Source organism: Lactuca sativa, chromosome 4, assembly GCF_002870075.4.
Source record: "Lactuca sativa cultivar Salinas chromosome 4, Lsat_Salinas_v11, whole genome shotgun sequence".
NCBI lineage: Eukaryota > Viridiplantae > Streptophyta > Magnoliopsida > Asterales > Asteraceae > Lactuca > Lactuca sativa.
The window spans coordinates 65,067,160-65,083,200 of NC_056626.2; the positions used below are offsets into that span (position 1 = coordinate 65,067,160).

Genomic DNA, 16,041 nt, shown 5'->3' on the forward strand with positions numbered 1-16,041 from the left:
TTCCATATATCCAATGTCGTTCTAAAACAAATTAAAATAATTTATTTGTGTCTCACTCATCACAAACTTATCTTTATTTTTCGAATATAATTATTTTATTTAGAAATTGTCATTTTAAAAGATTAACATAATTTGAATTAATAATGTGGTTGGTTGTATTTTTGTTATAAAATATTTTATTAAGCTTATATAACCAAAAATTGTAAATAGATATATTGAAAGCTAATAACTCATAGGATATTTTTGACAATCCATATAAATCTAAAAAAGGGAACTTACTATGGGATACATTTTTAGTTCAAAAAATGGTGTACCGTAAGGTGAAATAGTATTAGGATAATTATATACACTGTTTTTATGTATTAAGTTAGTGTCGGCCCGTGATATTTAAAGACACTCAGATCTATAAATTTGCTAGAACAAACGTAGATGATAGAGATAGAAAATATAATTACAAGATAACTAACAAGTTGGAATCAAATTTTCAAATATTGAAAACTGAATAGTAAACCGCACCATCTCAACGGCAAGTGTCAACCCGCATCAAAGCCTACGTGCGTGGAACATTAACTGTGGAATACTAGCCAAAGGACTCTTAATGTCAGTATTTCTATATTTGTACCAAATGTATATGTACAGCTTGATATATAGTACATTTTCTTTGATGCAAGAACCAAAGGCCAGGTTAAAACGTAATATGATAAGGTCATGGTTAATTATGTGGAATGATGAGTAATGTTACGTACTAATTAAGCAATATGGAGTATCATATATACTAACATGATTTTACCTGCATGTTTAATATAAAAGACAAATATGCGGCTAGATTGGTAAAATTTTGAAACTATTATTTTTACAGAATCAATGGAAAATATTTTCCCCAAATAAAATAATAGTCGCTGTAATTTTAGATATACTTTATAAATCAACAATGAGACAAAATTACACACAACATGCAGCTAGCATAATGGACAATATTGTAGTATGTCCGTGCACTAAAAATAACTTGGTTTTCTTAAATGGGAAAGTGAATATCCAAAGGATGTTTTATTGGCGTAGAACAACATTCAGTTGAAAAAAAAAATACAACAGAGTTGACTATTATCTTGGCTCTTTGTTAAGCAAAAGGCTATATTAGCACAACCCATTTGCCTTGCTACTCATCCAACAGCATTGTAAACAGTAACTAGCAACATCTAAAAGGCAATGAAGAATTTGGGTTTTTTTCTGTTCTTGGTTCTCCTGGCAACAACTTCATTGGAGATCAATGCTCAGACATGCAAACCAAGTGGTGGTATCCGGGGAAGAAAACCGCCTCCAGGAGAATGCAACCGTGAGAACAACTCGGATTGTTGTGTCCAAGGTAAGTTTTACACCACGTATACATGCTCGCCTCCAGTGACAGGCGATACTAAAGCAACACTGACAATAAACAGTTTCCAAAAGGGAGGTGATGGTGGTGGTCCGTCGGAGTGTGACAACCAATACCACTCTGATGACACACCAGTTGTGGCGCTGTCAACTGGATGGTACAAGGGAGGGGATAGGTGCCACAAGTATATTACCATCAATGGAAATGGGAGGAGTGTAAAGGCAATGGTTGTGGATGAGTGTGACTCTACTATGGGGTGCGATGATGATCATGACTATCAACCCCCTTGCCCTAATAATATTGTTGATGCTTCCAAAGCAGTGTGGAAGGCCTTAGGGGTATCCGAGGATAACTGGGGAGATTTGGATATTACCTGGACAGAGTGATGTTAATCTAGCTCTCCTTTTAAAACATCAAATACTATTTCTGTTTCTGTGTTTTGTGGATATTTTAATCTGTAAAATTATTGATGTAACTATATATACTAATGACTAGAGGTTCACACCAAACTTATCAACACCACTATCCATTCAAACCCATATACAGATATATTACGTTATACACATATTAACATACCTTTAGATGTATATGGATTCAAACAACAACTGATATGACACACAAAGACACACAAAACCCATTCAGTGGTATAATCTTTCATGATAGAATCAATTCCACTACTAAATTTTAGACTACTTTTTCCTACTCATATGAAGCAGCCCTACAAATAGACTTCACCACAAACACAATAAAAAAAAATTATGTATTTTCACATTCTAATTCCCTTTATGCAATCAGACAATACCCTGCACCGTAATCACAGGCAAACCGAACCTTTAACAGACTCTACCTGATTATTATCAAAACAAAACCACAATAGCAGTAAAATTATCACCCATATGAATTCGCAACACCGACAGCTTCTTGATTTGATACCACATCCCAAATCCCAGCACATCTGATAATCATAAACTCATCATCGTCCCTCAACACCATTTTCCGGAAAGAGGTGCTAAACGCCATTTCTCTTTAATCAAAAGCTTGTGAAAGTTGTATTCTAAGGGTTTTAAATCTCGAAAACCGGCATTAACGATTTAAAATTTATGTACGAAAACAGTTAATGCGGTTGTCCCATAGTAATTGATGACGCTACTTTAGTTAGTGAGGGTTTGGTCAGCTAGTAGAAAGGCTTTGTAATGGGAATGTTTTACATCCTTTAAAAATGATAACCGTTTGTACGATGATTGTGGGAGCTCATAATCTTGAAAGAATAATTTCATAGCGTGATTTTTCAAGTATGATGTTGTTACGGAACCGTAATGGCCATCAAAAATGGCATAGAAGAAAAATGGAACTGGGAGTGGTCATTTTGACATACGATGCGTTCATCATAGTTTGCTTTGCGTGAGAATTCCGATGTCTATGTGAAACTTCTCTGTCTCATGTTTCGGTTGAATTTTGTCGTGCGCGCGGGGTGGGGGTTGGGGGTGGTAAGGTTTTCAGACTATCTAGACAAATTACAATGTACTAAAAGCTGAATATGTATGCATTACTTTATATATCACGAGATAGATTCAAATTAAGCAAGATTTACTTTATATATCACGTCTAGTAAGATAAACAAGATAGTAGGTCTGCAACTGAAACAACCAAACTAGCATGAGAAAACTCATTTCAAAGATATTAATCTGTAAAGGTATTGATGTAACTATATATACTAATGACTAGAGGTTCACACCAAACTTATCAGCACCAATCCATTAAAACCCATATATACATATGCTATGTTATACAGATATTAACATGCCAATAGATGTATATGTATTCAAACAACAATGGATAGGACACACAGAGAGACAAAAAAAACATTTAAGTGCTATAATCTTTCATGGTAGAATCGATTCCACTACAAAATTATATGCTACTTTTTCCAACTCATATTAAGCAGCCTTACAAATAGACTTTACCACGAACACAATAATAATAAAAAAATATATATATGTAATTTCACATTCTAATTCCCTTTATGCAATCAGACAACACCCCGCACCATAATCACGGGCAACATAACCCGTAAAAGACTCGGCGTGATTATTAGCAGTAAAATTATCACCCATAGGTAATCGCAACACCGACAACTTCATGATTTGATGCCACATGCCAAATCCCAGCACATCCGATAATTATCATAAACTCATCCGATAATCATAAACTCATCATCTTCGTAGAACACCATTTGTCTCGCTTCTTTTTTTCTAAGAAGGGATGATTTTCTAACTGATTGGTAACGTCATATGCCAGCCTCCTACGGCCTGCATGACCGCTAGCTCATAGTTGAGATGCCAATCTTCAGTATACACACCTAATTCTTCCACTCTCTTCTTCTCATCTAAATAACATGGCATATCTTCTTCTGACAATGGAATTGCGATTCCATTCCGACACAACACAGCACTAGATTGACGGAGACAAAACGAAATCCAGCCGACCATGCTTAAGAAGACTCTCAGTCATGGTTTTCCGATAAGCGTATGATTCTCCTTGTAGAATATCACGATTAATTCATGCTTGTCTTACAAAAACAGTATTTCATGTTTTCTTTGTTGTTCTCACAAGAGATTCTCAAGAGAACATCACTAATGATCTATGCTTTTCTAATTAAAGGAATATGTGTTTCCACTTTCTTATTGAGCAAAGAGTGAACGATACTCCTATCTCTTGGAAAGAGGTGCTAAAAGGCCCTTTCTATTTACTCTAAAGCTTTTGAAAGTTGTCTTCTAAGGGTTTAAAATCTCGAAATCCAGCATTAACGATTTACAATGGATGTACGAAAACTAAAACAATTAATGTGGTTGTCCCATAGTAATTGATGATGCTACTTTAGTTAGTGAGGGTTTGGTAAGCTAGCAGAAAGGCTTTGCAATGGGAAGGGTTTACATCCTTTAAAAATGATTAAATTATGTATAATGGTTGTGGGAGCTCAAAATATTGAAAGAATAATTTCAATGCGTGATTTTTTAAGTATGATCTTGTTACCGAGCCACAATAACCGTCAAAAATGTCATAGAAGGAAAATGGAACTTACAGTGGTCATTTAGACATATGAAGGGATGATTTTCTAACCGATTGGTAACTCCATATGCCAGCCTCCTAGGGCCGGTATGACTGCCTGCGCTCACAGTTGAGACCACAATCTTCAGTATACACACCTAATTGTTCCATTCTCTTCTTTTCATCTAAATAACATGGCATATCTTCTTGCGACAATGGAATTGCGATTCAATCCCGACACAAGACTGCACTAGATTTATGGAGACAAAAACGAAAGCTAGTCGACCATGCTTAAGAAGTCTCTCAGTCATGATTTTCCGGTAAGCGTGTGATTCACGTCGTGGAATATCACGATTGATTATTGCTTGTTTTACAAAAATAGTATTTCATGATTTCTTTGTTGTTCTCACAGGAGATTCTCGGGAGAGCATCACTAATGATCGATGCTTTTTCTAGTTAACGCAATATGTGTTTAAACTTCCTTATTGAGCAAAGAATGAGTGATACTCCTATCTCTTGGAAAGAGGTGCTAAAGGGGCCTTTCTCTTTACTCTAAAGCTTGAGAAAGTTATATTCAAAGGGTTTAAAATCTCAAAACTGACATTAACGATTAAAGTTGATGTACAAGGATGAAAACAGTTAATATGATTGTCCTATAGTAATTGATAATGTTGCTTTAGTTAGTGAGGGTTTGGTCGGCTAGTAGAAAGGCTTTGCAATGGGAAGGTTTTACATCCTTTAAAAATGGTTAAATTATGCATAATGATTATAATCTTAAAAGAATAATTTCATGGCATGATTTTTCAAGTATGATGCTGTTACGGAGCCGCAATGGCCGTCAAAAAGGACATAGAAGGAAAATGGAACTTTGAGTGGTCATTTTGACATATGATGCGTTCATCTTCGTTCGCTTTTCATGAGGGTTCCCATGTCTTTGTGAGACTTCTTGATCTCTTGTTTGGGTTGAATCATTCTCCGTGGGGGGAGTATGGTTTTAAGACGGTGTATACAGCCTACAATGTATAAAAGAGTGAATATGTATGCATTCGTCTACGAGATACATGCAAATCACGCAAGACTGACTTTATATATCATGTCTAGTAGGCTAAACAAGATAGTAGGTATGCAACTGAAACAACCAAACTAACATGTGTAAACTCATTTCAAAGATATCAATTGTGTTTGTAAAAATAACTAACCAAGGGAGATCCCATTATTTCTAAGGTTTCACAGTGTTGAGGCTCAATTAAACAAAATTATCTAACATTCAACTGGAATGTATCAAATGCTCTCCACAACAAGCCTTCCATCATGAAACCATAAAGATTAAAATACATCTTTTAACAATTATACATATGATCTCTATAACCTAACTTAATTGTTCTATCGTCTAATTATATAAACATTCAATCCAATTTAAAATAGAAAACTTGTTTGCCTATTTTTAATGAATTACCCTTAAGTTCATTTTGTTTTATAGAAAATAACACAGAAGTGTTCTTCACCCTCAAACAGCAGCCTACAACTTAAATCCAGTAAAAACTACTACTAAAATACTCATACAAAGAGAGAAGAGCCACGACCATATTCAGTCAAATATAGTTTATTCTTATGAATTAATCAAAAATAAAAACGGAACTTGACGTATTGTAGGGTATTAACAAAATTCACACATGGATAGTTGGGAATTGATAATGAAATTTAAACATAATCAGTTTAACGAAATTTGAATAAATCGAGAATCACACCGGAACATAAACTCCTGAAAAGTATTCCTAAATTTCAGACAAGATAGTTGGAATATTAATTTTGAAATTTGAAAAAAAAAACATGGCTTTCATGTCAGAATTTTATGATTCAATTTAGGGGTCTGTATCATATTAAACAAAATTTAAATAAGTTAGAATTTATTGTAGGAGTGTAGATCAGCGAAAGTATGTCTATATAAGTTAACGCTTTCGAGTGTACCATGCGTATATAGTTAATGGTCTCATGTGTGTATTAAATAACCATGCCAAATAAACATGTATTCAAATTTTAGTAGATTATATTAATTGGTTTGGTCAAAATTTCTATTTTTGTAATCTATTCATATCTATTATGTTTTTTATCCTTTGCACCTGGACTATCTTTTTGATATTCTATTATACCACTATACGTTCCTACCCGACATTAAAATAGTATATTGTCCTTAACAGATTATTTTGTATTTTTCTAATTCTTATTATCTTTTATTTTATTATGAGATTCACTACCAACCCTACTCCCACTATGGCACCCACAACAATTCGTTGGCGACAATTTTGTTCTTCACCCCGACACAATTCTTCCATATATCCAATGTCGTTCTAAAACAAATTAAAATAATTTATTTGTGTCTCACTCATCACCAACTTATCTTTATTTTTCGAATATAATTATTTTATTTAGCAATTGTCATTTTAAAAGATTAACATAATTTGAATTAATAATGTGGTTGGTTGTATTTTTGTTATAAAATATTTTATTAAGCTTATATAACCAAAAATTGTAAATAGATATATTGAAAGCTAATAACTCATAGGATATTTTTGACAATCCATATAAATCTAAAAAAGGCAACTTACTATGGGATACATTTTTAGTTCAAAAAATGGTGTACCGTAAGGTGAAATAGTATTAGGATAATTATATACACTGTTTTTATGTATTAAGTTAGTGTCGGCCCGTGATATTTAAAGACACTCAGATCTATAAATTTGCTAGAACAAACGTAGATGATAGAGATAGAAAATATAATTACAAGATAACTAACAAGTTGGAATCAAATTTTCAAATATTGAAAACTGAATAGTAAACCGCACCATCTCAACGGCAAGTGTCAACCCGCATCAAAGCCTACGTGCGTGGAACATTAACTGTGGAATACTAGCCAAAGGACTCTTAATGTCAGTATTTCTATATTTGTACCAAATGTATATGTACAGCTTGATATATAGTACATTTTCTTTGATGCAAGAACCAAAGGCCAGGTTAAAACGTAATATGATAAGGTCATGGTTAATTATGTGGAATGATGAGTAATGTTATGTACTAATTAAGCAATATGGAGTATCATATATACTAACATGATTTTACCTGCATGTTTAATATAAAAGACAAATATGCGGGTAGATTGGTAAAATTTTGAAACTATTATTTTTACAGAATCAATGGAAAATATTTTCCCCAAATAAAATAATAGTCGCTGTAATTTTAGATATACTTTATAAATCAACAATGAGACAAAATTACACACAACACGCAGCTAGCATAATGGACAATATTGTAGTATGTCCGTGCACTAAAAATAACTTGGTTTTCTTAAATGGGAAAGTGAATATCCAAAGGATGTTTTATTGGCGTAGAACAACATTCAGTTGAAAAAAAAAATACAACAGAGTTGACTATTATCTTGGCTCTTTGTTAAGCAAAAGGCTATATTAGCACAACCCATTTGCCTTGCTACTCATCCAACAGCATTGTAAACAGTAACTAGCAACATCTAAAAGGCAATGAAGAATTTGGGTTTTTTTCTGTTCTTGGTTCTCCTGGCAACAACTTCATTGGAGATCAATGCTCAGACATGCAAACCAAGTGGTGGTATCCGGGGAAGAAAACCGCCTCCAGGAGAATGCAACCGTGAGAACAACTCGGATTGTTGTGTCCAAGGTAAGTTTTACACCACGTATACATGCTCGCCTCCAGTGACAGGCGATACTAAAGCAACACTGACAATAAACAGTTTCCAAAAGGGAGGTGATGGTGGTGGTCCGTCGGAGTGTGACAACCAATACCACTCTGATGACACACCAGTTGTGGCGCTGTCAACTGGATGGTACAAGGGAGGGGATAGGTGCCACAAGTATATTACCATCAATGGAAATGGGAGGAGTGTAAAGGCAATGGTTGTGGATGAGTGTGACTCTACTATGGGGTGCGATGATGATCATGACTATCAACCCCCTTGCCCTAATAATATTGTTGATGCTTCCAAAGCAGTGTGGAAGGCCTTAGGGGTATCCGAGGATAACTGGGGAGATTTGGATATTACCTGGACAGAGTGATGTTAATCTAGCTCTCCTTTTAAAACATCAAATACTATTTCTGTTTCTGTGTTTTGTGGATATTTTAATCTGTAAAATTATTGATGTAACTATATATACTAATGACTAGAGGTTCACACCAAACTTATCAACACCACTATCCATTCAAACCCATATACAGATATATTACGTTATACACATATTAACATACCTTTAGATGTATATGGATTCAAACAACAACTGATATGACACACAAAGACACACAAAACCCATTCAGTGGTATAATCTTTCATGATAGAATCAATTCCACTACTAAATTTTAGACTACTTTTTCCTACTCATATGAAGCAGCCCTACAAATAGACTTCACCACAAACACAATAAAAAAAAAATTATGTATTTACACATTCTAATTCCCTTTATGCAATCAGACAATACCCTGCACCGTAATCACAGGCAAACCGAACCTTTAACAGACTCTACCTGATTATTATCAAAACAAAACCACAATAGCAGTAAAATTATCACCCATATGAATTCGCAACACCGACAGCTTCTTGATTTGATACCACATCCCAAATCCCAGCACATCTGATAATCATAAACTCATCATCGTCGCTCAACACCATTTTCCGGAAAGAGGTGCTAAACGCCATTTCTCTTTAATCAAAAGCTTGTGAAAGTTGTATTCTAAGGCTTTTAAATCTCGAAAACCGGCATTAACGATTTAAAATTTATGTACGAAAACAGTTAATGCGGTTGTCCCATAGTAATTGATGACGCTACTTTAGTTAGTGAGGGTTTGGTCAGCTAATAGAAAGGCTTTGTAATGGGAATGTTTTACATCCTTTAAAAATGATAACCTTTTGTACGATGATTGTGGGAGCTCATAATCTTGAAAGAATAATTTCATGGCGTGATTTTTCAAGTATGATGTTGTTACGGAACCGTAATGGCCATCAAAAATGGCATGGAAGAAAAATGGAACTGGGAGTGGTCATTTTGACATACGATGCGTTCATCTTAGTTTGCTTTGCGTGAGAATTCCGATGTCTATGTGAAACTTCTCTGTCTCATGTTTCGGTTGAATTTTGTCGTGCGCGCGGGGTGGGGGTTGGGGGTGGTAAGGTTTTCAGACTATCTAGACAAATTACAATGTACTAAAAGCTGAATATGTATGCATTACTTTATATATCACGAGATAGATTCAAATTAAGCAAGATTTACTTTATATATCACGTCTAGTAAGATAAACAAGATAGTAGGTCTGCAACTGAAACAACCAAACTAGCATGAGAAAACTCATTTCAAAGATATTAATCTGTAAAGGTATTGATGTAACTATATATACTAATGACTAGAGGTTCACACCAAACTTATCAGCACCAATCCATTAAAACCCATATATACATATGCTATGTTATACAGATATTAACATGCCAATAGATGTATATGTATTCAAACAACAATGGATAGGACACACAGAGAGACAAAAAAAACATTTAAGTGCTATAATCTTTCATGGTAGAATCGATTCCACTACAAAATTATATGCTACTTTTTCCAACTCATATTAAGCAGCCTTACAAATAGACTTTACCACGAACACAATAATAATAAAAAAATATATATATGTAATTTCACATTCTAATTCCCTTTATGCAATCAGACAACACCCCGCACCATAATCACGGGCAACATAACCCGTAAAAGACTCGGCGTGATTATTAGCAGTAAAATTATCACCCATAGGTAATCGCAACACCGACAACTTCATGATTTGATGCCACATGCCAAATCCCAGCACATCCGATAATTATCATAAACTCATCCGATAATCATAAACTCATCATCTTCGTAGAACACCATTTGTCTCGCTTCTTTTTTTCTAAGAAGGGATGATTTTCTAACTGATTGGTAACTTCATATGCCAGCCTCCTACGGCCTACATGACCGCTAGCTCATAGTTGAGATGCCCATCTTCAGTATACACACCTAATTCTTCCACTCTCTTCTTCTCATCTAAATAACATGGCATATCTTCTTCTGACAATGGAATTGCGATTCCATTCCGACACAACACAGCACTAGATTGACGGAGACAAAACGAAATCCAGCCGACCATGCTTAAGAAGACTCTCAGTCATGGTTTTCCGATAAGCGTATGATTCTCCTTGTAGAATATCACGATTAATTCATGCTTGTCTTACAAAAACAGTATTTCATGTTTTCTTTGTTGTTCTCACAAGAGATTCTCAAGAGAACATCACTAATGATCTATGCTTTTCTAATTAAAGGAATATGTGTTTCCACTTTCTTATTGAGCAAAGAGTGAACGATACTCCTATCTCTTGGAAAGAGGTGCTAAAAGGCCCTTTCTATTTACTCTAAAGCTTTTGAAAGTTGTCTTCTAAGGGTTTAAAATCTCGAAATCCAGCATTAACGATTTACAATGGATGTACGAAAATTAAAACAATTAATGTGGTTGTCCCATAGTAATTGATGATGCTACTTTAGTTAGTGAGGGTTTGGTAGGCTAGCAGAAAGGCTTTGCAATGGGAAGGGTTTACATCCTTTAAAAATGATTAAATTATGTATAATGGTTGTGGGAGCTCAAAATATTGAAAGAATAATTTCAATGCGTGATTTTTTAAGTATGATCTTGTTACCGAGCCGCAATGACCGTCAAAAATGGCATAGAAGGAAAATGGAACTTACAGTGGTCATTTTGACATATGAAGGGATGATTTTCTAACCGATTGGTAACTCCATATGCCAGCCTCCTAGGGCCGGTATGACTGCATGCGCTCACAGTTGAGACCACAATCTTCAGTATACACACCTAATTGTTCCACTCTCTTCTTTTCATCTTAATAACATGGCATATCTTCTTGTGACAATGGAATTGCGATTCAATCCCGACACAAGACTGCACTAGATTTATGTAGACAAAAACGAAAGCTAGTCGACCATGCTTAAGAAGTCTCTCAGTCATGATTTTCCGGTAAGAGTGTGATTCACGTCGTGGAATATCACGATTGATTATTGCTTGTGTTACAAAAATAGTATTTCATGATTTCTTTGTTGTTCTCACAGGAGATTCTCGGGAGAGCATCACTAATGATCGATGCTTTTTCTAGTTAACGCAATATGTGTTTAAACTTCCTTATTGAGCAAAGAATGAGTGATACTCCTATCTCTTGGAAAGAGGTGCTAAAGGGGCCTTTCTCTTTACTCTAAAGCTTGAGAAAGTTATATTCAAAGGGTTTAAAATCTCAAAACTGACATTAACGATTTACAGTTGATGTACAAGGATGAAAACAGTTAATATGATTGTCCTATAGTAATTGATAATGTTGCTTTAGTTAGTGAGGGTTTGGTCGGCTAGTAGAAAGGCTTTGCAATGGGAAGGTTTTACATCCTTTAAAAATGGTTAAATTATGCATAATGATTATAATCTTAAAAGAATAATTTCATGGCATGATTTTTCAAGTATGATGCTGTTACGGAGCCGCAATGGCCGTCAAAAAGGACATAGAAGGAAAATGGAACTTTGAGTGGTCATTTTGACATATGATGCGTTCATCTTCGTTCGCTTTTCATGAGGGTTCCCATGTCTTTGTGAGACTTCTTGATCTCTTGTTTGGGTTGAATCATTCTCCGTGGGGGGAGTATGGTTTTAAGACGGTGTATACAGCCTACAATGTATAAAAGAGTGAATATGTATGCATTCGTCTACGAGATACATGCAAATCACGCAAGACTGACTTTATATATCATGTCTAGTAGGCTAAACAAGATAGTAGGTATGCAACTGAAACAACCAAACTAACATGTGTAAACTCATTTCAAAGATATCAATTGTGTTTGTAAAAATAACTAACCAAGGGAAATCCCATTATTTCTAAGGTTTCACAGTGTTGAGGCTCAATTAAACAAAATTGTCTAACATTCAACTGGAATGTATCAAATGCTCTCCACAACAAGCCTTCCATCATGAAACCATAAAGATTAAAATACATCTTTTAACAATTATACATATGATCTCTATAACCTAACTTAATTGTTCTATCGTCTAATTATATAAACATTCAATCCAATTTAAAATAGAAAACTTGTTTGCCTATTTTTAATGAATTACCCTTAAGTTCATTTTCTTTTATAGAAAATAACACAGAAGTGTTCTTCACCTTCAAACAGCAGCCTACAACTTAAATCCAGTAAAAACTACTACTAAAATACTCATACAAAGAGAGAAGAGCCACGACCATATTCAGTCAAATATAGTTTATTCTTATGAATTAATCAAAAATAAAAACGGAACTTGACGTATTGTAGGGTATTAACAAAATTCACACATGGATAGTTGGGAATTGATAATGAAATTTAAACATAATCAGTTTAACGAAATTTGAATAAATCGAGAATCACACCGGAACATAAACTCCTGAAAAGTATTCCTAAATTTCAGACAAGATAGTTGGAATATTAATTTTGAAATTTGAAAAAAAAAAACATGGCTTTCATGTCAGAATTTTATGATTCAATTTAGGGGTCTGTATCATATTAAACAAAATTTAAATAAGTTAGAATTTATTGTAGGAGTGTAGATCAGCGAAAGTATGTCTATATAAGTTAACGCTTTCGAGTGTACCATGCGTATATAGTTAATGGTCTCATGTGTGTATTAAATAACCATGCCAAATAAACATGTATTCAAATTTTAGTAGATTATATTAATTGGTTTGGTCAAAATTTCTATTTTTGTAATCTATTCATATCTATTATGTTTTTTATCCTTTGCACCTGGACTATCTTTTTGATATTCTATTATACCACTATACGTTCCCACCCGACATTAAAATAGTATATTGTCCTTAACAGATTATTTTGTATTTTTCTAATTCTTATTATCTTTTATTTTATTATGAGATTCACTACCAACACTACTCCCACCATGGCACCCACAACAATTCGTTGGCGACAATTTTGTTCTTCACCCCGACACAATTCTTCCATATATCCAATGTCGTTCTAAAACAAATTAATATAATTTATTTGTGTCTCACTCATCGCCAACTTATCTTTATTTTTCGAATATAATTATTTTATTTAGCAATTGTCATTTTAAAAGATTAACATAATTTGAATTAATAATGTGGTTGGTTATATTTTTGTTATAAAATATTTTATTAAGCTTATATAACAAAAAATTGTAAATAGATATATTGAAAGCTAATAACTCATAGGATATTTTTGACAATCCATATAAATCTAAAAAAGGGAACTTACTATGGGATACATTTTTAGTTCAAAAAATGGTGTACCGTAAGGTGAAATAGTATTAGGATAATTATATACACTGTTTTTATGTATTAAGTTAGTGTCGGCCCGTGATATTTAAAGACACTCAGATCTATAAATTTGCTAGAACAAACGTAGATGATAGAGATAGAAAATATAATTACAAGATAACTAACAAGTTGGAATCAAATTTTCAAATATTGAAAACTGAATAGTAAACCGCACCATCTCAACGGCAAGTGTCAACCCGCATCAAAGCCTACGTGCGTGGAACATTAACTGTGGAATACTAGCCAAAGGACTCTTAATGTCAGTATTTCTATATTTGTACCAAATGTATATGTACAGCTTGATATATAGTACATTTTCTTTGATGCAAGAACCAAAGGCCAGGTTAAAACGTAATATGATAAGGTCATGGTTAATTATGTGGAATGATGAGTAATGTTACGTACTAATTAAGCAATATGGAGTATCATATATACTAACATGATTTTACCTGCATGTTTAATATAAAAGACAAATATGCGGCTAGATTGGTAAAATTTTGAAACTATTATTTTTACAGAATCAATGGAAAATATTTTCCGCAAATAAAATAATAGTCGCTGTAATTTTAGATATACTTTATAAATCAACAATGAGACAAAATTACACACAACATGCAGCTAGCATAATGGACAATATTGTAGTATGTCCGTGCACTAAAAATAACTTGGTTTTCTTAAATGGGAAAGTGAATATCCAAAGGATGTTTTATTGGCGTAGAACAACATTCAGTTGAAAAAAAAAATACAACAGAGTTGACTATTATCTTGGCTCTTTGTTAAGCAAAAGGCTATATTAGCACAACCCATTTGCCTTGCTACTCATCCAACAGCATTGTAAACAGTAACTAGCAACATCTAAAAGGCAATGAAGAATTTGGGTTTTTTTCTGTTCTTGGTTCTCCTGGCAACAACTTCATTGGAGATCAATGCTCAGACATGCAAACCAAGTGGTGGTATCCGGGGAAGAAAACCGCCTCCAGGAGAATGCAACCGTGAGAACAACTCGGATTGTTGTGTCCAAGGTAAGTTTTACACCACGTATACATGCTCGCCTCCAGTGACAGGCGATACTAAAGCAACACTGACAATAAACAGTTTCCAAAAGGGAGGTGATGGTGGTGGTCCGTCGGAGTGTGACAACCAATACCACTCTGATGACACACCAGTTGTGGCGCTGTCAACTGGATGGTACAAGGGAGGGGATAGGTGCCACAAGTATATTACCATCAATGGAAATGGGAGGAGTGTAAAGGCAATGGTTGTGGATGAGTGTGACTCTACTATGGGGTGCGATGATGATCATGACTATCAACCCCCTTGCCCTAATAATATTGTTGATGCTTCCAAAGCAGTGTGGAAGGCCTTAGGGGTATCCGAGGATAACTGGGGAGATTTGGATATTACCTGGACAGAGTGATGTTAATCTAGCTCTCCTTTTAAAACATCAAATACTATTTCTGTTTCTGTGTTTTGTGGATATTTTAATCTGTAAAATTATTGATGTAACTATATATACTAATGACTAGAGGTTCACACCAAACTTATCAACACCACTATCCATTCAAACCCATATACAGATATATTACGTTATACACATATTAACATACCTTTAGATGTATATGGATTCAAACAACAACTGATATGACACACAAAGACACACAAAACCCATTCAGTGGTATAATCTTTCATGATAGAATCAATTCCACTACTAAATTTTAGACTACTTTTTCCTACTCATATGAAGCAGCCCTACAAATAGACTTCACCACAAACACAATAAAAAAAAAATTATGTATTTTCACATTCTAATTCCCTTTATGCAATCAGACAATACCCTGCACCGTAATCACAGGCAAACCGAACCTTTAACAGACTCTACCTGATTATTATCAAAACAAAACCACAATAGCAGTAAAATTATCACCCATATGAATTCGCAACACCGACAGCTTCTTGATTTCATACCACATCCCAAATCCCAGCACATCTGATAATCATAAACTCATCATCGTCGCTCAACACCATTTTCCGGAAAGAGGTGCTAAACGCCATTTCTCTTTAATCAAAAGCTTGTGAAAGTTGTATTCTAAGGGTTTTAAATCTCGAAAACCGGCATTAACGATTTAAAATTTATGTACGAAAACAGTTAATGCGGTTGTCCCATAGTAATTGATGACGCTACTTTAGTTAGTGAGGGTTTGGT

At 34.3% G+C, this 16,041-nt stretch overlaps 3 protein-coding genes across 3 annotated transcripts; all 3 read left to right on the forward strand.

Moving 5' to 3' along the window:
• Positions 1 to 1,141: 1,141 nt before the first annotated feature.
• Positions 1,142 to 1,883, forward strand: LOC111890342 (kiwellin-1-like). Its single transcript, XM_052771352.1, has one exon. The coding sequence runs from the start codon at positions 1,207 to 1,209 to the stop codon at positions 1,756 to 1,758; it is 552 nt and encodes a 183-aa protein (XP_052627312.1). The 5' UTR covers positions 1,142 to 1,206; the 3' UTR covers positions 1,759 to 1,883.
• A 6,005-nt stretch (positions 1,884 to 7,888) lies between these two features.
• Positions 7,889 to 8,630, forward strand: LOC128133828 (kiwellin-1-like). The gene has a single exon (XM_052771351.1). The coding sequence runs from the start codon at positions 7,954 to 7,956 to the stop codon at positions 8,503 to 8,505; it is 552 nt and encodes a 183-aa protein (XP_052627311.1). The 5' UTR covers positions 7,889 to 7,953; the 3' UTR covers positions 8,506 to 8,630.
• Positions 8,631 to 14,563: 5,933 nt separating this feature from the next.
• LOC128133829 (kiwellin-1-like) lies at positions 14,564 to 15,380 on the forward strand. Its single transcript, XM_052771353.1, has one exon. It carries the CDS (start codon positions 14,704 to 14,706, stop codon positions 15,253 to 15,255), a length of 552 nt encoding a protein of 183 aa, XP_052627313.1. The 5' UTR covers positions 14,564 to 14,703; the 3' UTR covers positions 15,256 to 15,380.
• The last annotated feature ends 661 nt before the right edge of the window (positions 15,381 to 16,041 follow it).